Here is a 26,382-nt window from a genome sequence, read left to right as displayed (position 1 = left end):
CTATATTTGCAAATATTGAGAAACTTGCCAAACAGGATGTGTTTATACTGCTATTACTATTATGATTTTCAATGTAATATTAAATTGTATTATGATTGTTGATGTTTTATAATCATTATTATTATTGGTCGTGTTAATAGTTGCATTAAAAAACGGTAGTATGTCTGATTAGAAGTGATGAGGGAAGTGGAAAGTTGACAAGAGAGAAAGCACTTTCAGAAAAAAAGAGGAGCTGTCCACACTTTGGCACTGAAAATACCTTGTGTTCCTTTAAACTGTGACAAGCTATTGCACTTTCAGTTCATTTCAGAGAAGCAATATCGTTAGGAGTAAACACGTTGAGTAATTGTCCTCACCTCTAGTGGAGAGTCTGGTTCATCCAGGATGCTCTTCTCACTCTGTATCCGCTGCATCGTTCCTGTAGAACTGGGGTCCATTATCAGCACGTTCTGACTACCGGCTCTGCCGAACTTACAGTCACTCTTTCTGGAGTCAGTCGTCCTGCACACCTCGTAGTTGTACACGTGTTGGAGAGTCCCTGTCCCCAAAGTGTCTGAGTAACGTGGTGGATAATACGGAATCACAGGGAGATTGGAGTGACACAGGACGCGAGACTGTCTCCACCTGTAGATCTTCACTGATATAATAACCACTAAACACGTGATGAAGAGGAAGGAAACTACAGCCAAAGCCAACACTAAGTAGAAAGTCAGGTTGTCATTGTACTCCTTGTCTTGTGTAAAGTCAGTGAACTCAGACAGCACTTCAGGGAAGCTGTCCGCCACCGCCACGTGAACAATGACTGTAGCTGAACGAGAGGGCTGCCCGTTGTCCTCCACTATCACAGTCAGTCTTTGTTTCACAGCATCTTTATCAGTGACTTGGCGGATAGTTCTTATTTCTCCATTCTGTAAGCCCACTTCAAACAGCGCCCTGTCTGTGGCTTTCTGCAGTTTATAGGAGAGCCAGGCATTCTGTCCAGAGTCCACATCAACAGCCACCACTTTAGTGACCAGATAGCCCACATCTGCTGAACGAGGCACCATTTCAGCCACCAGAGAGCCTCCAGTCTGGACTGGGTACAGAACCTGAGGAGGGTTGTCATTCTTGTCTTGGCCTATTATTCTAACTGCAGCCACCGAACTCAGAGGAGGGGATCCAGCATCACGAGCAGTTACGTTAAATTCAAACGACTTGATTTGCTCATAATCAAACGACCTCACTGCGTGAATGACACCACTTTCTGAATTTACTGACACTAACGAAGACACAGCTGCCCCATTAATCTCTTTCTCCTCCAGGAGGTAAGAAACCCGAGCGTTTTGGCCCCAGTCTGCATCACTAGCACTGAGAGTGAACACAGAAAACCCAGGAGAGTTGTTCTCTGGTACAGTCTTACTATATTCTGATTGGTCAAATTTGGGAGGGTTGTCATTTACGTCAGACACTTTTACATTGATGTGTTTCCTGCTAGTCAGAGGCGGGGAGCCGTGGTCAGAGACGGTTATCGTGATGTTATACTCAGGAATACTTTCTCTGTCTAAGAAGTCTTCGGTTACGATAGTATAATATCCTGTTAATGAAGACTCGATTTTGAAAGGCATGTCAGAGTTAATGGAGCACTTGACAACACCGTTACCATCAGAGTCTTCGTCATCAATGTTAATAACAGCTATCGTTGTACCTGGAGGAGAATCCTCGGATATCGAGTTAGAAAATGACATCAGCTGTATTGTAGGGACGTTGTCATTCTCATCAATTATTTGAATAATAACGTTGCATGTATCTGAATATCCTCCGTGATCAATAGCCTGAACATTTAATTGATGAGTCTTTAATTTTTCAAAATCTAGTTTACCTGAAACTTTAATCTCTCCAGTGTTAACGTTTACTTCAAAAAGCTGCTTCGCTTCTCTGGTGACATGCGCTATAGAAAATATTACTTCACCATAGTGTCCTTTATCTGCATCATTTGCACTCACAGTGGTTACTACTGTTCCTTCTAGAGAGTTCTCCTTGACTTCTGCTTTATAAACAGGCTGACTACACACTGGAGCATTATCATTAGCATCTAGCACAGTGATATGAATACGTACTGTGCCTGATCTGTGTGGTTCCCCTCCATCTGAAGCAATCAGCACGAGTGTGTGAGTCTCTTCTTTCTCTCGGTCTAACGGGTTTTGTAAAACCATTTCAATCAACGTTCCCCCATGAGTCCGACTCTGTACCTCTAATTTGAAGTAATCTGAAGGTTTAAGCATGTATTTTTGAATATCGTTGGTTCCAACATCAGGATCGTCTGCGCTCACCAGTGAGAACCGAGTCCCTGCTGCAGCACTTTCAACAATTTTAAAACTGATTTCATCCTTTGGGAACGACGGACTGTTGTCGTTTATGTCTATCACCTCCACGGTTACCCGATAAAGCTGGATTGGATTTTCTAAAATGACCTCGAAACTGAAGCTACAGGGCGTCGTCTTTCCACACAGCTCTTCTCGGTCGATTCGCTCTTTAATCACAAGGGTGCCTTTGTCTCGGTTTAAATCAACGTACTGTCGGCTTCCTTTTGTAATAATACAAGCTTTACCTGATATGAGCCTCGCCACATCCAAACCTAAATCTCTAGCGATGTTTCCAACAAAAGACCCCTCTGCCTGCTCCTCCGGTACGGAATAGCGAGCCTGTCCAGTGACTGAGCTCAGCTTAAAAAGACAAAGAATGACAAACAGTGCTTGTCCTCGGCCTCTGAGATCGGCTATCCAAATACGAGCCATCATGAATCCAAAGGCAGACACAGTAATCCCTTTCGACGCAAAACTGATGTACTTAAATCCTCAATAAAAAAAGGTAAAGGTATCTCCAGCAAAGAAAGTCCTGGCGAAATTCTACATTGTAAACCATCAGGAGCAAGACCGTCTTCTCTCTAAGCAGTGGAACACTGAACGGAATGAAAGGGGTGGACCGCTGCACTGCTTCGACTGTTAGTCAGTGATGTATCAACAGCGGCGCTCAGAGCAAATACAGGGTAATGCTTGTGAAGTGTACAATATTTTGGACACTTCAAATGTTGTATTCAAAAATTAAAGATACATATTGATTCCTGTAATATCATTGCTCATGAATTTGAAAATAACAGTCATTTCATGTCATAAATTGTGAAGGTAACTCTGTATTTGCAAATATTGAGAAACTTGCCGAACAGGATGTGTTTATACTACTATTGATATTATGATTTTCAATGTATTATTAAATTGTATTATAATTGTTGATGTTTTTCTAATCATTACTTGTATTATTGGTAGTGTTAATAGTTGCATTAAAAACGGTAGTATTTCTGATTAGAAGTGATGAGGGAAGTGGAAAGTTGACAAGAGAGAAAGCACTTTCAGCAAAAAAGAGGAGCTGTCCACACTTTGGAACTGAAAATACCTTGTGTTCCTTAAATAACTGTAACAAGCTATTGCACTTTCAGTTAATTTCAGAGAAGCAATATCTTTAGGAGTAAACACGTTGAGTAATTGTCCTCACCTCTAGAGGAGAGTCTGGTTCATCCAGGATGCTCTTCTCACTCTGTATCCGCTGCATCGTTCCTGTAGAACTGGGGTCCATTATCAGCACGTTCTGACTACCGGCTATGCCGAACTTACAGTCACTCTTTCTGGAGTCAGTCGTCCTGCACACCTCGTAGTTGTACACGTGTTGGAGAGTCCCTGTCCCCAAAGTGTCTGAGTAACGTGGTGGATAATACGGAATCACAGGGAGATTGGAGTGACACAGGACGCGAGACTGTCTCCATCTGTAGATCTTCACTGATATAATAACCACTAAACACGTGATGAAGAGGAAGGAAACTACAGCCAAAGCCAACACTAAGTAGAAAGTCAGGTTGTCATTGTACTCCTTGTCTTGTGTAAAGTCAGTGAACTCAGACAGCACTTCAGGGAAGCTGTCCGCCACCGCCACGTTAACAATGACTGTAGCTGAACGAGAGGGCTGCCCGTTGTCCTCCACTATCACAGTCAGTCTTTGTTTCACAGCATCTTTATCAGTGACTTGGCGGATAGTTCTTATTTCTCCATTCTGTAAGCCCACTTCAAACAGCGCCCTGTCTGTGGCTTTCTGCAGTTTATAGGAGAGCCAGGCATTCTGTCCAGAGTCCACATCAACAGCCACCACTTTAGTGACCAGATAGCCCACATCTGCTGAACGAGGCACCATTTCAGCCACCAGAGAGCCTCCAGTCTGGACTGGGTACAGAACCTGAGGAGGGTTGTCGTCCTGGTCTTGGACTATTATTCTAACTGCAGCCACTGAACTCAGAGGAGGGGATCCAGCATCACGAGCAGTTACGTTAAATTCAAACCACTTGATTTGCTCATAATCAAACGACCTCACTGCGTGAATGACACCACTTTCTGAATTTACTGACACTAACGAAGACACAGCTGCCCCATTAATCTCTTTCTCCTCCAGGAAGTAAGAAACCCGAGCGTTTTGGCCCCAGTCTGCATCACTAGCACTGATAGTGAACACAGAAACCCCAGGAGAGTTGTTCTCTGGTACAGTCTTACTATATTCTGATTGGTCAAATTTGGGAGGGTTGTCATTTACGTCAGACACTTTTACATTGATGTGTTTCCTGCTAGTCAGAGGCGGGGAGCCGTGGTCAGAGACGGTTATCGTGATGTTATACTCAGGAATACTTTCTCTGTCTAAGAAGTCTTCGGTTACGATAGTATAATATCCTGTTAATGAAGACTCGATTTTGAAAGGCATGTCAGAGTTAATGGAGCACTTGACAACACCGTTACCATCAGAGTCTTCGTCATCAACGTTAATAACAGCTATAGTTGTACCTGGAGGAGAATCCTCGGATATCGAGTTAGAAAATGACATCAGCTGTATTGTAGGGACGTTGTCATTCTCATCAATTATTTGAATTATAACTTTGCATGTATCTGAAAATCCTCCCTGATCACTAGCCTTAACGTTTAATTGATACGTCTTTGATTTTTCAAAATCTAGTTTACCTGAAACTTTAATCTCTCCAGTTTTAACATTTACTTCAAAAAGCTGCTTCGCTTCTCTGGTGACATGCGCTATGGAATATGTTACATCACCATAGTGTCCTTTATCTGCGTCATTTGCACTCACAGTGGTTACTACTGTTCCTTCTGGAGAGTTCTCCTTGACTGCTGCTTTATAAACAGGCTGACTACACACTGGAGCATTATCATTAGCATCTAGCACAGTGATATGAATACGTACTGTGCCTGATCTGTGTGGTTCCCCTCCATCTGAAGCAATCAGTACGAGTGTGTGAGTCTCATCTTTCTCTCGGTCTAACGGGTTTTGTAAAACCATTTCGATGAATTTCAATCCATCAGGCTGGCTCTGTACTTCCAATTTGAAATAATCTGAGGGTTTAAGCATGTATCTTTGAATGTCGTTAATTCCAACATCGGGGTCGTATGCACTCTCTAGTGAGAAGCGAGTCCCCGCAGCAGCATTTTCAACAATATTTAAACTGATGTCATCCTTTGGGAACGACGGGCTGTTGTCGTTTATGTCTATCACCTCCACGGTTACCCGATAAAGCTGGATTGGATTTTCTAAAATGACCTCGAAACTGAAGCTACAGGGCGTCGTCTTTCCACACAGCTCTTCTCGGTCGATTCGCTCTTTAATCACAAGGGTGCCTTTGTCTCGGTTTAAATCAACGTACTGTCGGCTTCCTTTTGTAATAATACGAGCTTTACCTGATATGAGCCTCGCCACATCCAAACCTAAATCTCTAGCGATGTTTCCAACAAAAGACCCCTCTGCCTGCTCCTCCGGTACGGAATAGCGAGCCTGTCCAGTGACTGAGCTCAGCTTAAAAAGACAAAGAATGACAAACAGTGCTTGTCCTCGGCCTCTGAGATCGGCTATCCAAATACGAGCCATCATGAATCCAAAGGCAGACACAGTAATCCCTTTCGATGCAAAACTGATGTACTTAAATCCTCAATAAAAAAGGTAAAGGTATCTTCAGCAAAGAAAGTCCTCGAGCAATTCTACATTGTAAACCATCAGGAGCAAGACCGTCTTCTCTCTAAGCAGTGGAACACTGAACGGAATGAAAGGGGTGGACCGCTGCACTGCTTTGACTGTTAGTCAGTGATGTATCAACAGCGGCGCTCAGAGCCAATACAGGGTAATGCTTGTGAAGTGAATAATATTCGTGACACTTCAAATGTTATATTCAAAGCTTAGAGATACATATTGATCAATGTAATATCATGGCTAATTACTTTAAAAATAGTAACCATCATGTAATAAATCAAGCTAATTATTATCATTATTGTTTTCATTATCATTATCATAATTATTATGATGATTAGTGGTAACAGTAGTGGTAATAGTAGTAGAAGTACACAAAAAAGCTAGTATTTCGAACTACAGGTTTTGAGGGAAGTGGAAAGTTGTCAAGACAGAAAGCACTTTCAGTAAAATGAGGAGCTGTTCAACCTGTGGTGCTGAAAATAGTCTTGTTTTCCTTTAAACTGGAACAAGCTATTGTAATTTCAGATAAGCTTAGATAAGCAATATATTTAGGAGTAAACACGTTGAATCATTTTCCTCACCTCTAGAGGAGAGTCTGGTTCATCCAGGATGCTCTTCTCACTCTGTATCCGCTGCATCGTTCCTGTAGAACTGGGGTCCATTATCAGCACGTTCTGACTACCGGCTCTGCCGAACTTACAGTCACTCTTTCTGGAGTCAGTCGTCCTGCACACCTCGTAGTTGTACACGTGTTGGAGAGTCCCTGTCCCCAAAGTGTCTGAGTAACGTGGTGGATAATACGGAATCACAGGGAGATTGGAGTGACACAGGACGCGAGACTGTCTCCATCTGTAGATCTTCACTGATATAATAACCACTAAACACGTGATGAAGAGGAAGGAAACTACAGCCAAAGCCAACACTAAGTAGAAAGTCAGGTTGTCATTGTACTCCTTGTCTTGTGTAAAGTCAGTGAACTCAGACAGCACTTCAGGGAAGCTGTCCGCCACCGCCACGTTAACAATGACTGTAGCTGAACGAGAGGGCTGCCCGTTGTCCTCCACTATCACAGTCAGTCTTTGTTTCACAGCATCTTTATCAGTGACTTGGCGGATAGTTCTTATTTCTCCATTCTGTAAGCCCACTTCAAACAGCGCCCTGTCTGTGGCTTTCTGCGGTTTATAGGAGAGCCAGGCATTCTGTCCAGAGTCCACATCAACAGCCACCACTTTAGTGACCAGATAGCCCACATCTGCTGAACGAGGCACCATTTCAGCCACCAGAGAGCCTCCAGTCTGGACTGGGTACAGAACCTGAGGAGGGTTGTCGTTCTGGTCTTGGACTATTATTCTAACTGCAGCCACCGAACTCAGAGGAGGGGATCCAGCATCACGAGCAGTTACGTTAAATTCAAACCACTTGATTTGCTCATAATCAAACGACCTCACTGCGTGAATGACACCACTTTCTGAATTTACTGACACGAACGAAGACACAGCTGCCCCATTAATCTCTTTCTCCTCCAGGAAGTAAGAAACCCGAGCGTTTTGGCCCCAGTCTGCATCACTAGCACTGAGAGTGAACACAGAAAACCCAGGAGAGTTGTTCTCTGGTACAGTCTTACTATATTCTGATTGGTCAAATTTGGGAGGGTTGTCATTCACGTCAGACACTTTTACATTGATGTGTTTCCTGCTAGTCAGAGGCGGGGAGCCGTGGTCAGAGACGGTTATCGTGATGTTATACTCAGGAATACTTTCTCTGTCTAAGAAATCTTCGGTTACGACAGTATAATATCCTGTTAATGAAGACTCGATTTTGAAAGGCATGTCAGAGTTAATGGAGCACTTGACAACACCGTTACCATCAGAGTCTTCGTCATCAACGTTAATAACAGCTATCGTTGTACCTGGAGGAGAATCCTCGGATATCGAGTTAGAAAATGACATCAGCTGTATTGTAGGGACGTTGTCATTCTCATCAATTATTTGAATAATAACGTTGCATGTATCTGAAAATCCTCCGTGATCACTAGCCTGAACATTTAATTGATGAGTCTTTAATTTTTCAAAATCTAGTTTACCTGAAACTTTAATCTCTCCAGTGTTAACGTTTACTTCAAAAAGCTGCTTCGCTTCTCTGGTGACATGCGCTATAGAAAATGTTATATCACCATTGACTCCTTTATCTGCGTCATTTGCACTCACAGTGGTTACTACTGTTCCTTCTGGAGAGTTCTCCTTGACTTCTGCTTTATAAACAGGCTGACTACACACTGGAGCATTATCATTAGCATCTAGCACAGTGATATGAATACGTACTGTGCCTGATCTGTGTGGTTCCCCTCCATCTGAAGCAATCAGCACGAGTGTGTGAGTCTCTTCTTTCTCTCGGTCTAACGGGTTTTGTAAAACCATTTCAATCAACGTTCCTCCATGAGTCCGACTCTGTACCTCTAATTTGAAGTAATCTAAAGGTTTAAGCATGTATTTTTGAATGTCGTTGATGCCAACATCAGGATCGTCTGCACTCACCAGTGAGAACCGAGTCCCTGCTGCAGAATTTTCACCGATTTTCAAACTGATTTCGTCTTTTGGGAACGACGGGCTGTTATCATTTACGTCTATTATCTCCACGGTTACCCGATAAAGCTGGATTGGATTTTCTAAAATGACCTCGAAACTGAAGCTACAGGGCGTCGTCTTTCCACACAGCTCTTCTCGGTCGATTCGCTCTTTAATCACAAGGGTGCCTTTGTCTCGGTTTAAATCAACGTACTGTCGGCTTCCTTTTGTAATAATACGAGCTTTACCTGATATGAGCCTCGCCACATCCAAACCTAAATCTCTAGCGATGTTTCCAACAAAAGACCCCTCTGCCTGCTCCTCCGGTACGGAATAGCGAGCCTGTCCAGTGACTGAGCTGAGCTTAAAAAGACAAAGAATGACAAACAGTGCTTGTCCTCGGCCTCTGAGATCGGTTATCCAAATACGAGCCATCATGATTCCAAAGGCAGACACAGTAATCCCTTTCGATGCAAAACTGATGTACTTAAATCCTCAATGAAAAAAGGTAAAGGTATCTTCAGCAAAGAAAGTCCTCAAGCAATTCTACATTGTAAACCATCAGGAGCAAGACCGTCTTCTCTCTAAGCAGTGGAACACTGAACGGAATGAAAGGGGTGGACCGCTGCACTGCTTCGACTGTTAGTCAGTGATGTATCAACAGCGGCGCTCAGAGCAAATACAGGGTAATGCTTGTGAAGTGTACAATATTTTGGACACTTCAAATGTTGTATTCAAAAATTAAAGATACATATTGATTCCTGTAATATCATTGCTCATGAATTTGAAAATAACAGTAATTTCATGTCATAAATTGTGATGGTAACTCTATGTTTGCAAATATTGAGAAACTTGCCAAACAGGATGTGTTTATACTGCGATTACTATTATGATTTTCAATGTAATATTAAATTGTATTATGATTGTTGATGTTTTTACAATCATTATTATTATTATTGGTCGTGTTAATAGTTGCATTAAAAAACGGTAGTATGTCTGATTAGAAGTGATGAGGGAAGTGGAAAGTTGACAAGAGAGAAAGCACTTTCAGAAAAAAAGAGGAGCTGTCCACACTTTGGGACTGAAAATACCTTGTGTTCCTTTAAACTGTAACAAGCTATTGCACTTTCAGTTCATTTCAGAGAAGCAATATCTTTAGGAGTAAACACGTTGAGTAATTGTCCTCACCTCTAGAGGAGAGTCTGGTTCATCCAGGATGCTCTTCTCACTCTGTATCCGCTGCATCGTTCCTGTAGAACTGGGGTCCATTATCAGCACGTTCTGACCACCGGCTATGCCGAACTTACAGTCACTCTTTCTGGAGTCAGTCGTCCTGCACACCTCGTAGTTGTACACGTGTTGGAGAGTCCCTGTCCCCAAAGTGTCTGAGTAACGTGGTGGATAATACGGAATCACAGGGAGATTGGAGTGACACAGGACGCGAGACTGTCTCCACCTGTAGATCTTCACTGATATAATAACCACTAAACACGTGATGAAGAGGAAGGAAACTACAGCCAAAGCCAACACTAAGTAGAAAGTCAGGTTGTCATTGTACTCCTTGTCTTGTGTAAAGTCAGTGAACTCAGACAGCACTTCAGGGAAGCTGTCCGCCACCGCCACGTTAACAATGACTGTAGCTGAACGAGAGGGCTGCCCGTTGTCCTCCACTATCACAGTCAGTCTTTGTTTCACAGCATCTTTATCAGTGACTTGGCGGATAGTTCTTATTTCTCCATTCTGTGAGCCCACTTCAAACAGCGCCCTGTCTGTGGCTTTCTGCAGTTTATAGGAGAGCCAGGCATTCTGTCCAGAGTCCACATCAACAGCCACCACTTTAGTGACCAGATAGCCCACATCTGCTGAACGAGGCACCATTTCAGCCACCAGAGAGCCTCCAGTCTGGACTGGGTACAGAACCTGAGGAGGGTTGTCGTTCTGGTCCTGGATTATTACTTTCACAGTCACGTTGCTAGTGAGTGGAGGGGAGCCTCCATCCTGCGCTTTGACAACAAAAGGCAGCTGTTTTATTTGTTCATAATCTAATGAGCGCAAGGCATGTATCACTCCACTTTCTGCATTCATAGAAATGTATTCAGACAGTGGAAATCCGCTTACGTCATTAACATCTAGAAAATATGATATACGGGCGTTTTGGTTTTCGTCAGGATCTTGTGCTCTTATGGTAAGAAGAGAAACACCTGGAGAGTTGTTTTCCACAATAAACGCAGTGTAAACACTTTGTGTGAACACAGGAGCATTATCGTTCACATCAGAGACCTTTAAATAAAAGGTTCTTTTAGTTGAGAGAGGAGGCGTTCCTGCATCTGTCGCAACAACAGTGATATTATATTCTGAAACTGTTTCACGATCTAATACAGTATATGTTACCAAAGTATAGTACTTTCTTAAATTAGATTTAATTTTGAAAGGTGCATTTTCTTCTAATCTACAATGTACTTGTCCGTTATCACCTGCATCAAGATCTTTTACATTTATAATGCCAATAGTTGTACCAGGAGGGGAATCTTCTGACACAGGACTGGTGAATGACATCACATTAATGATAGGGGGGTTATCATTCACATCAATCACCTCAACTATAACTTTACTCGAGTCTGTTAAAGCTCCTTGGTCGGTGGCTTCAATGCCTATTTCATATTTCTTTGCTTTTTCATAGTCAACCTGCCCTGAGAGAAATATCACACCCGTTGTTTTATTAATTTCAAATATGCTGTAAATACTGCCTTGCATTTTGGAAATAGAATAATAGATCAACCCATGGGATCCACTATCTGCGTCAGTAGCATTTACAGTGATGATATAGGTACCTCTTGCAGCATTTTCCATTACATTGGCCTGATATACTGACTGATTAAAAATAGGAGAATTATCGTTAACATCTAGGACAGTGATATCTATATTTACAATACCAGAATTCTGTGGCGTCCCACCGTCCACTGCTATCAGCTTTAGGGACACACTTGGATATCGCTCTCTATCCAGTGGTTTCTCAAGTACCATTTCCGCATATTTTCTTCCGTCAGAATTTAAATGTTTTTTTAAAATAAAATTGTCATTTGGAGATAAATGATAGTCCTGGAGCCCGTTGGCTCCGACATCAGGATCATTGGCTGTAGGCAAAACAAAACGTGCTCCCGGTGCGGCTGATTCTCCAATCGTCAATTGCATTTCGTTCTGATGAAAAGAAGGTGAATTATCATTAATGTCCAATACTTCGACCGTTACGTGGTGTAGTTCCATTGGGTTTTCTAAAATCAGATCAAAGCTGAAGCTGCACGGAGTGACGTCTCCACAAAGCTGCTCTCGGTCTAATCTCTCATTCACGACCAGCGTACCTTTGTCTGTCTTCAGCTCGGTGTACTGGATGATGTCTCCGGTCACGATACGGGCCCGACCAGAACGGAGCCTCTGCATATCAATTCCAAGGTCCAATGCGACATTACCAATGAGGGATCCCTTCTTCATCTCTTCTGGGATTGAATAACGTATTTGACCACTGGCAATATGACTGAGAAAAATGCAAAACAGAACGATTTGCGACGTCAGTCTGTAGCACAAACGCCATCTTAGAGGCCGGTCGTCACATTTTCCGCAATCCATGTTATCAAATAAACGATATGAAATTATACCATCCAAACACTTCTCATAGAAAACCTAAGTATGAACAGCAACGCAATCCACGTTCGTGTATAGAACGATCTGTATTCCAATTCCTTTCTCTCGTGCTGTTAAATATGAAACCAAGCTCTCTGCGCCCACCTCAACGTCATTAAAGCATACCGACTCTCCACAGAGCACAAAGGCACCGCCTGAAACATTTGTTCAGATTTGTTTTTACTTGTACAACGGCGTCCCTTAGAGTCCAGTCAATGAATATCAACATCAGGATGGAAACGGATTCAAATTAAATATCCTTGGTAAAAAGATACCGACAATTCCACTGACAGAGACGAGTAATACTATCATAGAGCTAAACAAACATCAGAAAAAAAATCAACATACATCGGGGTATTGATATGATGCAATTCATTACAGAGTATTTGAGCACTGCGAACAATCAAAATGGATCTACAGAATGCTGTTAATCAGTTCGTATTAAAGCAAATAAATGGGGGGGGGGGGGTATCCGTGGAGAATCAAATTGCCCTCAGAGACTGTACATCACAGTCCAATTGAAGGAATTTAACAAATACCTTTAACTTAAGTACCACACAAGCTATAAAACCTGAGAATAAATACCAATGCTCTTATTCTGAAAATATATCACTTGCCCCTTAAAACAACTCACTTGATTGAAGGGTGTGTAATACAGATATGGAGGCTGATTCAATCACCTGTGATCCACTGTAGCGAAAAAGTAACATATTTAGGATTAAGATTTATATTATATTCTGTAGTGTTGAGCAGTGGACATGGATCAACAACATTATATGGTATTTTGGAAATGTCAAAAAAAACGCGCATATAAATATCATTTCCACAGCATTAGGTTTAAAAGCTGCTATGTATGCAAAGACGTTTGCAAAAGCAGAATTCTCAAATGAGCTAAGGTAACTGGGATGCTGTCCATGGTGCTTAAAGTTATAGTATAATGTTCAGCTGTTCTCTATCAATAGGAAGAAAAAGATAAAGAGAGAAACACATAAAGAAACAGACGGGAAGCACGATTGTCTCACCTCTAGTGGAGAGTCTGGTTCATCCAGGATGCTCTTCTCACTCTGTATCCGCTGCATCGTTCCTGTAGAACTGGGGTCCATTATCAGCACGTTCTGACTACCGGCTATGCCGAACTTACAGTCACTCTTTCTGGAGTCAGTCGTCCTGCACACCTCGTAGTTGTACACGTGTTGGAGAGTCCCTGTCCCCAAAGTGTCTGAGTAACGTGGTGGATAATACGGAATCACCGGGAGATTGGAGTGACACAGGACACGAGACTGTCTCCATCTGTAGATCTTCACTGATATAATAACCACTAAACACGTGATGAAGAGGAAGGAAACTACAGCCAAAGCCAACACTAAGTAGAAAGTCAGGTTGTCATTGTACTCCTTGTCTTGTGTAAAGTCAGTGAACTCAGACAGCACTTCAGGGAAGCTGTCCGCCACCGCCACGTTAACAATGACTGTAGCTGAACGAGAGGGCTGCCCGTTGTCCTCCACTATCACAGTCAGTCTTTGTTTCACAGCATCTTTATCAGTGACTTGGCGGATAGTTCTTATTTCTCCATTCTGTAAGCCCACTTCAAACAGCGCCCTGTCTGTGGCTTTCTGCAGTTTATAGGAGAGCCAGGCATTCTGTCCAGAGTCCACATCAACAGCCACCACTTTAGTGACCAGATAGCCCACATCTGCTGAACGAGGCACCATTTCAGCCACCAGAGAGCCTCCAGTCTGGACTGGGTACAGAAGCTGAGGAGGGTTGTCGTTCTGGTCTTGGACTATTATTCTAACTGCAGCCACTGAACTCAGAGGAGGGGATCCAGCATCACGAGCAGTTACGTTAAATTCAAACCACTTGATTTGCTCATAATCAAACGACCTCACTGCGTGAATGACACCACTTTCTGAATTTACTGACACGAACGAAGACACAGCTGCCCCATTAATCTCTTTCTCCTCCAGGAAGTAAGAAACCCGAGCGTTTTGGCCCCAGTCTGCATCACTAGCACTGAGAGTGAACACAGAAAACCCAGGAGAGTTGTTCTCTGGTACAGTCTTACTATATTCTGATTGGTCAAATTTGGGAGGGCTGTCATTTACGTCAGACACTTTTACATTGATGTGTTTCCTGCTAGTCAGAGGCGGGGAGCCGTGGTCAGAGACGGTTATCGTGATGTTATACTCAGGAATACTTTCTCTGTCTAAGAAATCTTCTGTTACGATAGTATAATATCCTGTTAATGAAGACTCGATTTTGAAAGGCATGTCAGAGTTAATGGAGCACTTGACAACACCGTTACCATCAGAGTCTTCGTCATCAACGTTAATAACAGCTATCGTTGTACCTGGAGGAGAATCCTCAGATATCGAGTTAGAGAATGACATCAGCTGTATTGTAGGGACGTTGTCATTCTCATCAATTATTTGAATTATAACTTTGCATGTATCTGAATAACCACCGTGATCACTAGCCTGAACGTTTAATTGATACGTCTTTGATTTTTCAAAATCTAGGTTACCTACAACTTTAATCTCTCCAGTTTTAACATTTATTTCAAAAAGCTGCTTCGCCGCTTTGGCAGCATAAGGAATGGAATAAGTAATTTCACCATAGTGTCCTTTATCTGCGTCCTTTGCACTCACAGTGGTTACTACTGTTCCTTCAGGAGAGTTCTCCTTGACTTCTGCTTTATAAACAGGCTGACTACACACTGGAGCATTATCATTAGCATCTAGCACAGTGATATGAATACGTACTGTGCCTGATCTGTGTGGTTCCCCTCCATCTGAAGCAATCAGCACGAGTGTGTGAGTCTCTTCTTTCTCTCGGTCTAACGGGTTTTGTAAAACCATTTCGATAACTTTCCCTCCATCAGGCTGGCTGTGTACTTCCAATTTGAAATGATCCGAAGGTTTGAGGATGTATTTCTGAATATCATTAATTCCAACATCAGGATCGTCTGCAGTCACCAGAGAAAAGCGAGTCCCCGTTGCAACACTTTCAACAATTTTCAAACAGATTTCATCCTTTGGGAATGACGGACTGTTGTCGTTTATGTCTATCACCTCCACGGTTACCCGATAAAGCTGGATTGGATTTTCTAAAATGACCTCGAAACTAAAGCTACAGGGCGTCGTCTTTCCACACAGCTCTTCTCGGTCGATTCGCTCTTTAATCACGAGGGTGCCTTTGTCTCGGTTTAAATCAACGTACTGTCGGCTTCCTTTTGTAATAATACGAGCTTTACCTGATATGAGCCTCGCCACATCCAAACCTAAATCTCTAGCGATGTTTCCAACAAAAGACCCCTCTGCCTGCTCCTCCGGTACGGAATAGCGAGCCTGTCCAGTGACTGAGCTCAGCTTAAAAAGACAAAGAATGACAAACAGTGCTTGTCCTCGGCCTCTGAGGTCGGTTATCCAAATACGAGCCATCATGATTCCAAAGGCAAAGACAGTAATCCCTTTCGATGCAAAATGGATGAACATAAATCCTCAATAAAAAAGGTAAAGGTATCTTAAGCAGAGAAAGTCCATGAGAAATACTACATGTTAAACCATCAGGAGCAAGACCGTCTTCTCTCGAAGCAGTGGAACACTGAACGGAATGAAAGGGGTGGACCGCTGCACTGCTTCGACTGTTAGTCAGTGATGTATCAACAGCGGCGCTCAGAGCAAATACAGGGTAATGCTTGTGAAGTGTACAATATTTTGGACACTTCAAATGTTGTATTCAAAAATTAAAGATAAATATTGATCCTTGTAATATCATTGCTAATGAATTTGAAAATAACAGTAATTTCATGTCATAAATTGTGAAGGTAACTCTATATTTGCAAATATTGAGAAACTTGCTGAACAGGATGTGTTTATACTACTATTACTATTATGATTTTCAATGTATTATTAAATTGTATTATAATTGTTGATGTTTTTATAATCATTATTATTATTATTGGTAGTGTTCATAGTTGCATTAAAAAACGGTAGTATGTCTGATTAGAAGTAATGAGGGAAGTGGAAAGTTGACAAGAGAGAAAGCACTTTCAGAAAAAAACAGGAGCTGTCCACACTTTGGTACTGAAAATACCTTGTGTTCCTTTAAACTGTGACAAGCTATTGCACTTTCAGTTCATTTCAGAGAAGCAATATCTTTAGGAGTAAACACGTTGAGTAATTGCCCTCACCTCTAGAGGAGAGTCTGGTTCATCCAGGATGCTCTTCTCACTCTGTATCCGCTGCATCGTTCCTGTAGAACTGGGGTCCATTATCAGCACGTTCTGACTACCGGCTCTGCCGAACTTACAGTCACTCTTTCTGGAGTCAGTCGTCCTGCACACCTCGTAGTTGTACACGTGTTGGAGAGTCCCTGTCCCCAAAGTGTCTGAGTAACGTGGTGGATAATACGGAATCACAGGGAGATTGGAGTGACACAGGACGCGAGACTGTCTCCACCTGTAGATCTTCACTGATATAATAACCACTAAACACGTGATGAAGAGGAAGGAAACTACAGCCAAAGCCAACACTAAGTAGAAAGTCAGGTTGTCATTGTACTCCTTGTCTTGTGTAAAGTCAGTGAACTCAGACAGCACTTCAGGGAAGCTGTCCGCCACCGCCACGTTAACAATGACTGTAGCTGAACGAGAGGGCTGCCCGTTGTCCTCCACTATCACAGTCAATCTTTGTTTCACAGCATCTTTATCAGTGACTTGGCGGATAGTTCTTATTTCTCCATTCTGTAAGCCCACTTCAAACAGCGCCCTGTCTGTGGCTTTCTGCAGTTTATAGGAGAGCCAGGCATTCTGTCCAGAGTCCACATCAACAGCCACCACTTTAGTGACCAGATAGCCCACATCTGCTGAACGAGGCACCATTTCAGCCACCAGAGAGCCTCCAGTCTGGACTGGGTACAGAACCTGAGGAGGGTTGTCGTTCTGGTCCTGGATCATTACTTTCACAGTCACGTTGCTACTGAGTGGAGGGGAGCCTCCATCCTGCGCTTTGACTACTAGCTGAAGTTGTTTAATTTGCTCATAATCAAAAGAACGAACCGCGCTAAGAACTCCAGTTTCAGAGTTTAAAGACACATAAGTAGAGACTGGACTACCGCCGACTTGTGTGTCCTCTAAAAGATACGAGATTCTCGCGTTTTGATTCCAATCAGAGTCTCGCGCGCTTACAGCAAAGATAGAAATTCCAGGGGAATTATTCTCTGTGATGTAAGCAGAATAGCTTTTTTTATTAAATAAAGGTGCGTTGTCGTTTACGTCAGAGATTTTAAGATGTAACTTTGTTGAGCTACAAAGTGGAGGAGACCCCAAATCAGTGGCTGTTATTGTGATATTATATTCTGAGACGGATTCTCGATCCAAATTTTGATCTGTGATTAAATTGTAATAGTTTGTTAGAGATGATTCGATCTTAAATGGAAGTTTACCATCTATAGAACATTTTATTTGTCCATTACTCTCAGAATCTGCATCTTTTATGTTCATTATAGCAATTGTTGTACCAGGGCGTGCATCCTCAGATACGGGGCTAGAAAATGACATAATGTTTATAACTGGGGCATTGTCGTTGACATCAAAAACATCTAATGTAATCTTACTCGTCCCGGTTAGGCCACCCTGATCCTTTGCCTCGACTCTGACCTCGTATTTTCTGTCTTTTTCATAATCTATCTGACCAGAAACAGAAACTGTGCCTGTGTTTTCATCAATATTGAATACATTCCCTGCATTTCCTTTCGTCTTAGACAAACTGTAAGTAATGACTCCATTTAAACCACTGTCGGCGTCCGTGGCATTTACAGTAACAATACTCGTGCCTTTCATTGTGTTTTCCATCACAGAGGCTTTATACATCGATTGGTTAAATACTGGCGCATTGTCATTGACATCTAACACAGTGACGTCTATATTTACTGTACCGGATCTCTGTGGTGTTCCTCCGTCAACTGCGATCAGTTTTAAAAACAGACGAGGATGTCGCTCTCTGTCTAAAGGCTTCTGGAGCACCATTTCAACATATTTACTTCCATCTGGATTTGCATGTTGCTTCAATATAAAATTGTCGTTTGGCGACAAAATATAATCTTGCAACGCGTTTTGCCCCACATCTAAATCATCTGCACTCTGCAGTGGAAACTGCACTCCAACTGTAGCTGACTCACTAATTTCAAGGCTGATAGGCTTATCTTTATTTGGGAAGACGGGAACGTGATCATTTATGTCTAAAACCTCAACAGTTATTCTGTGAAGTTCCATTGGGTTTTCTAAAATCACCTCAAAGCTGAAGCTACACGGAGTTTCGTCTCCGCAAAGCTGCTCCCGGTCTATTCTCTCATTCACGACTAGAATCCCTTTGTCTGTCTTCAGCTCGGTGTAGTGAATGTTTTCTCCGGTCACGATACGGGCCCGCCCAGAACGGAGCCTCTTCAGATCCAAACCAAGATCTTGCGCTACGTTACCAATCACGGAGCCTTTCTTCATCTCCTCTGGTATAGAATAACGAATCTGACCACCTACCATGTTAACCGCATGAAACAGCAACATGAGCAGTCCTATTTGACGTCGTAATCCATAAAACAATCGCCATCTTGCGCATATGAGATATCCCGTTACCATCGTGGTAACAAAGAATAAAAAAAAAATCTTTGTCCGATTGATGACGGTGAAGCTGGTCTGATATATCCGTAACAACAGAAAACGTTTTCAACCTTTACATGCACGTCTGTGAGACAATGTTCTCTCGTATGTGCCCTAAACCTCGACAGAGCAGAGAGCCTTCTTCACTGTATAGTCAGTTGGAGGATGGATTGAATGACGACTCAACATGAAAAATATTTCACTGACCAACAGCGTCCCTTAGAGTCTAAAAGCTGAACATCAAAGAAGACATACCGCTGAGCTCTGAAGCACACGAACTGAACAAATCTCTACCTAATGCGGAAATCACACTGGAGTGCAGAGGTAAAGTGACCAGCCTTTCTGCATGGTTTGCTGATGACGGCAAATATTGCTGTTAAACATTTCCTTAGACAGGAGTGTTGGGCATCATTGTATTTAAGAAATTAGTGTATTAGGGTCTCCCCGTAAAAAAATATATGTTTTTCATTACATTTTCCATTATCTTTCTGTATGACTGAGTGCGATGTCGTCGAATTATTTTTGAATGAGATTGAATTTACAAATAACGGAATCTGACATAATACATTATGTTGAGCTGTCTGTGTTTTAATTCACAAAAACTATATTTAATATGGCGAAACGAAATAATGTGGTGGATCCAGGTTCTGCATTGTTCGGCATTGATATTTCAATCAATTTAGTGAGACTGATCCTTCAACTTTTCCTGTTGCTTTCATGCCTCACATTACAAACAGCATCCTTCCTTGCCAATAATACATGCTGTCTAAAGAACACTATCAAAACTTTGGCAATACACTTTGCGCAGACACGTGACGTTTAAACATAAACAATGAAGTGTTATCTTGCCTAAAATGCATTAAGGCAGTATACTAGTTACAAAAGAAAGTCAGTCAATGCTTTCCAAAGGTGTATTCATGACAACTTTAACAAAAAGCAATATTTAAATGATGAGATGCCAACACATTAGCTGTCCATGGTGCTGAAAGTGACAGAATGGCGTGCAACGGTTTGTATTAATGCAACTAAATACAATAAGAGGACATCAGGGTAAACAAACGCAGCTAAAATCTTTAACTCACCTCTAGAGGAGAGTCTGGTTCATCCAGGATGCTCTTCTCACTCTGTATCCGCTGCATCGTTCCTGTAGAACTGGGGTCCATTATCAGCACGTTCTGACTACCGGCTATGCCGAACTTACAGTCACTCTTTCTGGAGTCAGTCGTCCTGCACACCTCGTAGTTGTACACGTGTTGGAGAGTCCCTGTCCCCAAAGTGTCTGAGTAACGTGGTGGATAATACGGAATCACAGGGAGATTGGAGTGACACAGGACGCGAGACTGTCTCCACCTGTAGATCTTCACTGATATAATAACCACTAAACACGTGATGAAGAGGAAGGAAACTACAGCCAAAGCCAACACTAAGTAGAAAGTCAGGTTGTCATTGTACTCCTTGTCTTGTGTAAAGTCAGTGAACTCAGACAGCACTTCAGGGAAGCTGTCCGCCTCCGCCACGTTAACAATGACTGTAGCTGAACGAGAGGGCTGCCCGTTGTCCTCCACTATCACAGTCAGTCTTTGTTTCACAGCATCTTTATCAGTGACTTGGCGGATAGTTCTTATTTCTCCATTCTGTAAGCCAACTTCAAACAGCGCCCTGTCCGTGGCTTTCTGCAGTTTATAGGAGAGCCAGGCATTCTGTCCAGAGTCCACATCAACAGCCACCACTTTAGTGACCAGATAGCCCACATCTGCTGAACGAGGCACCATTTCAGCCACCAGAGGGCCTCCAGTCTGGACTGGGTACAGAACCTGAGGAGGGTTGTCGTTCTGGTCCTGGATCATTACTTTCACAGTCACATTGCTACTGAGTGGAGGGGAGCCTCCATCCTGCGCTTTGACAGTGAATACAAGCTGCTTGATCTTCTCATAATCAAATGAGCGCACTGCATGTATTTCTCCGCTTTCTGCATTTATCGAAATATACTCAGAAACTGGAGATCCGCCGATCTCACACGCTTCCAAAATATAGTTAACACGGGCGTTCTGGTTTTCATCCGGGTCTTTAGCATAAACACTTAGAACAGATACACCTGGAGTGTTATTCTCTGTGATGAATGCACTGTAGGAGCCTTGTGGAAATACTGGGGCATTATCATTGACATCCGAGACCTTAAGATAAAAGGATCTTTTAGTTGAGAGGGGGGGCGATCCTGCGTCTGTGGCAATAACAGTGATGTTATATTCTGACAAATTCTCACGATCTAATACAGCATCAGTCATCAATGCATAATAATTTCTAACATTGGATTTAATTTTGAAAGGAACATTTCCTTGGATAGTGCAACTTACTTGTCCATTTCCACCAGAATCAAGATCTTTAACATTAATTATGCCAATCGTTGTACCAGCAGGGGAGTCTTCTGAAACAGGACTCGTGAATGACATCACGTTAATGACCGGAGCATTATCATTGACATCGATTACCTCAATTTCAACTTTGCTTGAATCTGTGAGTCCGCCTTGATCTTTGGCTTCAACCCTGAACTCGATTTTTTTGTCTTTTTCGAAATCTATTTCCTTTGCCACATATATTTTTCCAGTAGCTTCATCAATATCGAACAAGTCAGCAATCCCTGCTTTTGATTTTGAAAAGGAATATGCTATATTCCCGTTTGAACCGCTATCTACGTCGCTTGCATTCACAGTAACAATGTGAGTGCCTTTTGGAGCATGTTCAACCACCATGGCCTTATACAGTGACTGGTTAAACACAGGAGCATTATCATTAACATCTAGAATGTGGACATCTATATTTACTGTACCCGATCTCTGTGGATTTCCGCCGTCCACAGCCAACAGTTTTAGAGACAGGCGTGGCTGTTCTTCTCTGTCTAAGGGTTTCTGAAGCACCATTTCAGCATATTTACTGCCGTCCGGATTGACATGTTGTTTCAAAACAAAATTGTCGTTCGGAGTTAAAATGTAGTTCTGCAGACCGTTTTCCCCAACGTCGGCATCGTCCGCAATCTCTAAATCGAAACGGGATCCAAGCACAGCTAATTCGCTTATTTCAAATTTCAGATGACTGTTTTGGAAGGTGGGAGCATTGTCGTTTGTGTCCAATACTTCTATGGTCACAGGGTGCAACTCCATTGGTTTTTCCAGTAAAATCTCAAAGGTAAAGCTACACGGCGTTACCTCTCCACAGAGCTGCTCTCGGTCTATTCTCTCGTGCACGACCAAAGTCCCTTTGTCTGTTTTCAGCTCGGCGTACTGGATGTTTTCTCCGGTAACGATGCGGGCCCGGCCAGAACGGAGCCTTTTCAGATCCAACCCGAGGTCTTGTGCAATATTACCAATAAGGGACCCTTTCTTCAGCTCCTCTGGTATTGAATAACGGATCTGTGCCTCCGCTTGATGAACAAAAATAAATTGAAAAACAAACAGACACACTGCTCCTCGCAATCGTCCAAACAATCGCCATCTTACTCCACCGTCACGAGGATGTTCTTTAAATGCCATGTAAAAACAGCGTCTTAAAGCAAACTGAACAATGAACTAAAGATTTCAACTCACTGGGGACAACCCATGATTTCCAGGTAAATTATAATTACACGTTAGAAGTGTCAACTGTGTCTCCGAAGAGCCTACCCTCGTATGAAACGAAGATCATATCCTCTTGTATACCGCAGTTACAGGGGAGGGGAAAGCACTGCCTCACACTGCACGGGTCAATTGATTTACCAGGCAACAGCGTCACTCAGAGGCTAAAATATTAAACTTGTACCAAATATTAAACTCCAGAGTTTGGTGTTTCGGATGATATCTATCGTACTGGTACATTTGAAAATAAAAACACGTTAATGTTAGCTCAATCTAATGCCAAGCATGATATTTCGTTCTTGACGATTTGAGTGAAAAAAAATAGTAGATACAGATAAATTGCTGCTTTTTCTTTTCATGAAAAACCTGGGTAATATTTCAAACTACTACTTTTTCGGTGGGAAAAAAATGATACACATGTAAGACGACCCCTGAACAGTGCAGCAGTGTCTAACAAAGAGCATATATTGTGCATGCAAATAAATTAAATATATATATATATAGCAAACCTCTAATACGTTCTAAAATGCTTCAAAATCACAAAATACTAATATGTGAGCCATCAAATTAGGATTATTGTTATTTATGTTCATATTATTAGTTGGCCTATAGTAACGAAATTATGAAATAAAATTCAACCAGGATTTCTTCAAAGTCAAGCCAGTGCAACGTCTCCAAATGAAAACAGCATTTCAATGTAATGACTTACTTCAGCACCATGGAGAGCGAAGGAACTGCAGAACTGACCGTTGGTCAGGAAACACCATCCTGAATCATGCTTTTTATATCCCACTATCCCAGCTACAAATATTTGTATCATCACAAACACATGAACGTAAACATACTATCAACATTATATAATACGAGCAGATGTAAAGCTGATAAGACTTGAGGGAAGTCCCACAGACCAACTTACCAGGGTAGACATGTATGCTGATGGCTGTTGTCCATTCTGCAGAGTTTCAGTTCCAGCCTCATCCACACTAACCAAACTTTGACTCATGGGTTGCACATACTTTATGTCACTCTTCCTGGAGTCAGTCGTCCTGCACACCTCGTAGTTGTACACGTGTTGGAGAGTCCCTGTCCCCAAAGTGTCTGAGTAACGTGGTGGATAATACGGAATCACAGGGAGATTGGAGTGACACATGACGCGAGATTGTCTCCACCTGTAGATCTTCACTGATATGATAACCACTAAACACGTGATGAAGAGGAAGGAAACTACAGCCAAAGCCAACACTAAGTAGAAAGTCAGGTTGTCATTGTACTCCTTGTCTTGTGTAAAGTCAGTGAACTCAGACAGCACTTCAGGGAAGCTGTCCGCCACCGCCACGTTAACAATGACTGTAGCTGAACGAGAGGGCTGCCCGTTGTCCTCCACTATCACAGTCAGTCTTTGTTTCACAGCATCTTTATCAGTGACTTGGCGGATAGTTCTTATTTCTCCATTCTGTAAGCCCACTTCAAACAGCGCCCTGTCTGTGGCTTTCTGCAGTTTATAGGAGAGCCAGGCATTCTGTCCAGAGTCCACATCAACAGCCACCACTTTAGTTACCAGATAGCCCACATCTGCTGAACGAGGCACCATTTCAGCCACCAGAGAGCCTCCAGTCTGGACTGGGTACAGAACCTGAGGAGTGTTGTCGTTCTGGTCTTGGACACGTACAATAACAGTTGTGTTACTATTTAGAGGTGGCGACCCTCCATCCTGCGCTTGGACTCGTATTTTGTATTCTTTGACTTGTTCAAAGTCAAATGAACGCAAAGACTGAATTACTCCACTTTCCGTATTAATGGAGAAATATGTGGATACCGGATTTCCATTAACTTCCCCGTCAATAACAAAATATGATACCCGCGCATTCTGACCCTGATCTGGATCAGTAGCGCGGATCTGTAACAGAGCTACACCAGGCGAATTGTTTTCTATCACCTGTGTGCTGTAAACACTTTGGCTGAAATTCGGTGCGTTGTCATTAATATCAGTAACGTCTAACACGACCGTTTTTCTGCTTGATAAGGCCGGGAAGCCCTCATCTGTGGCAGTAAGAGTGATGCTGTACTTGGAAAGCTTTTCTCGGTCGAGGATTTGCTCTGTGACCAATGTGTAATAGTTTCTGAGAGATGATTTAATTTTGAACGGGAGATTTTCATCAATATTTAAATTAACCTGACCATTTTTACCAGAATCTTTATCTTGCACACTAATTAACGCCACAACCGTGCCAGGGAGGGAATCCTCTGAAATTTTACCCGAATAAGAAGCCATTGTGATTATTGGACTGTTGTCATTTACATCTACTATGTCAATTATTAATTTGCTGGCGCCCGCTACACCCCATGGGTCTTTTGCTTGAAGGTTTATTTCGTAATTTGGAGAAACCTCGTAATCGATATCACCGATGAATTTAACCTCTCCCGTGCAAGAATTTATTTCGAAAGGACAGGACGAATCCTCCTCTAAGTGAGTGAAATAGTATGTAACGTTACCATTGTAACCTTGGTCCGCATCTACAGCACTGACTTTAGCAATAACTGTGCCTCGCAGGACATTTTCCAAGACAGATGCTTTGTATACGGACTGCGTAAAAACGGGTGCGTTGTCGTTTGCGTCCAAAACAGCAATATGGATCCTCACTGTCCCAGACCTCTGCGGTTCCCCACCATCTACAGCCGTTAATATAAGCGCATGCTCGCTTTGCTTCTCGCGGTCCAAACCAGTCTGAAGCATAATTTCAGCATATTTACTCCCATCTGTGCGAGTGTGTTGTTTGAGGATAAAATTACGATTTTCCTTTAAAGAGTAACTTTGCAGTGAGTTTATTCCTACGTCAGGATCAGCTGCGCTATCAAGCAGGAATACTGTCCCGGTTGGCGTCGATTCGCTTATTTTCAAATGAATCTCCTTTTTTGGAAAAGACGGAGCATGATCGTTTACATCTTGTATTTCGATGGTTATGGAAAATAATTCAAGTGGATCTTCGAGGACAATTTCTAGACTAAAGCTACACGGTGATTTCTTGGCGCATAATTTTTCTCGATCAATTATTTCATTGACGACAATATGCCCTTTGTTCTGGTTCAGCGCGACATATTGGTTATCATCATCAATAACAAGTCGAGCCCGACCAGAAACCAACCTTTCAACATCCAAGCCCAGGTCTTTTGCAACGTCTCCGATAAACAACCCTTTTCTCATCTCTTCTGGCACAGAATAACGAATTTGTCCGCAAACCGCAGCCACAAGGCAAAAAAGCAAAATGGACAGTGTCCAATCCGATGAGGTACCTTTGCGCTTCAGAATATCCATTTCTTGAATATATGATCCAAAATTAAATGTATCCGTATAAGGAGAGAGGCCTTGTATCTCGCTTACAAAATGGACCGTGTGTTCACTCAAATCCTCACAATGCCAACATATGTACTAGAACATTACTGAATATATGCACACAACTATCGCCCATTCCCTTCGACGACGGGCGGTGACTTGTGATAAGGCTGACGTTAGACAAATCAAAGTCTGCTTAGGCAACAGCACCACCAACAGTGTAAGAGAAACATCATCATCAGTATGTGTGGATCACTGCTACAACTGTATAATCACCCAAACGGGCCCTTCCTGCCTAATTTGTAATAATGGGGATGTAGGTAACAACATCCACTTTAAGTGAAAATAAAAGAGCATAACATATTACAAGTTTGTATAAAATGCCACTTTATGTTTTCTCAGTATCGGATTGGACAGATTGTCATCACGTTAAACCATCAGTTGACTAAAAATGCAAGTAAGCCTGGGAATACTGTGTATTGTGTTGGAGTTATCATACAA

At 42.4% G+C, this 26,382-nt stretch overlaps 7 protein-coding genes across 10 annotated transcripts in view; all 7 read right to left on the bottom strand.

Annotated features, from left to right (window-relative positions):
* Nucleotides 1-26,382, bottom strand: part of LOC306777140 (protocadherin gamma-C5-like) — a gene marked incomplete at its 5' end in the record, with an annotated part of 227,308 nt that overhangs the window by 134,656 nt on the left and 66,270 nt on the right. The window lies entirely within an intron of this gene.
* LOC306777558 (protocadherin gamma-A11-like) lies at nucleotides 324-3,112 on the bottom strand (the record flags this gene model as incomplete). Its single annotated transcript, XM_079268722.1, has 2 exons — nucleotides 324-2,803; nucleotides 3,091-3,112. 2 exons carry the CDS (start codon nucleotides 3,110-3,112, stop codon nucleotides 324-326), a joined length of 2,502 nt encoding a protein of 833 aa, XP_079124848.1.
* LOC306777557 (uncharacterized protein) lies at nucleotides 3,496-9,047 on the bottom strand (the record flags this gene model as incomplete). Its single annotated transcript, XM_079268721.1, has 2 exons — nucleotides 3,496-5,975; nucleotides 6,608-9,047. The coding sequence occupies 2 exons, from the start codon at nucleotides 9,045-9,047 to the stop codon at nucleotides 3,496-3,498; spliced, it is 4,920 nt and encodes a 1,639-aa protein (XP_079124847.1).
* LOC306777556 (protocadherin gamma-A5-like) lies at nucleotides 9,765-15,730 on the bottom strand (the record flags this gene model as incomplete). The annotated part of the gene is made up of 3 exons (XM_079268720.1): nucleotides 9,765-10,619; nucleotides 14,132-14,637; nucleotides 15,541-15,730. 3 exons carry the CDS (start codon nucleotides 15,728-15,730, stop codon nucleotides 9,765-9,767), a joined length of 1,551 nt encoding a protein of 516 aa, XP_079124846.1.
* Nucleotides 16,447-18,825, bottom strand: LOC306777555 (protocadherin gamma-A5-like; the record flags this gene model as incomplete). Its single annotated transcript, XM_079268719.1, has 1 exon — nucleotides 16,447-18,825. The coding sequence occupies one exon, from the start codon at nucleotides 18,823-18,825 to the stop codon at nucleotides 16,447-16,449; it is 2,379 nt and encodes a 792-aa protein (XP_079124845.1).
* On the bottom strand, nucleotides 20,016-22,469 carry LOC306777147 (protocadherin gamma-A3-like; the record flags this gene model as incomplete). Its single annotated transcript, XM_079268154.1, has 1 exon — nucleotides 20,016-22,469. One exon carries the CDS (start codon nucleotides 22,467-22,469, stop codon nucleotides 20,016-20,018), a length of 2,454 nt encoding a protein of 817 aa, XP_079124280.1.
* LOC306777554 (protocadherin gamma-A5-like) lies at nucleotides 23,343-24,822 on the bottom strand (the record flags this gene model as incomplete). The annotated part of the gene is made up of 2 exons (XM_079268718.1): nucleotides 23,343-23,351; nucleotides 23,467-24,822. 2 exons carry the CDS (start codon nucleotides 24,820-24,822, stop codon nucleotides 23,343-23,345), a joined length of 1,365 nt encoding a protein of 454 aa, XP_079124844.1.

The sequence above is a fragment of the Melanostigma gelatinosum genome (assembly GCF_949748355.1).
Source record: "Melanostigma gelatinosum genome assembly, chromosome: 5".
Lineage (NCBI taxonomy): Eukaryota > Metazoa > Chordata > Actinopteri > Perciformes > Zoarcidae > Melanostigma > Melanostigma gelatinosum.
Note: the sequence above shows the minus strand (reverse complement) of the source record. Positions and strands in the feature narration are given on the sequence as shown.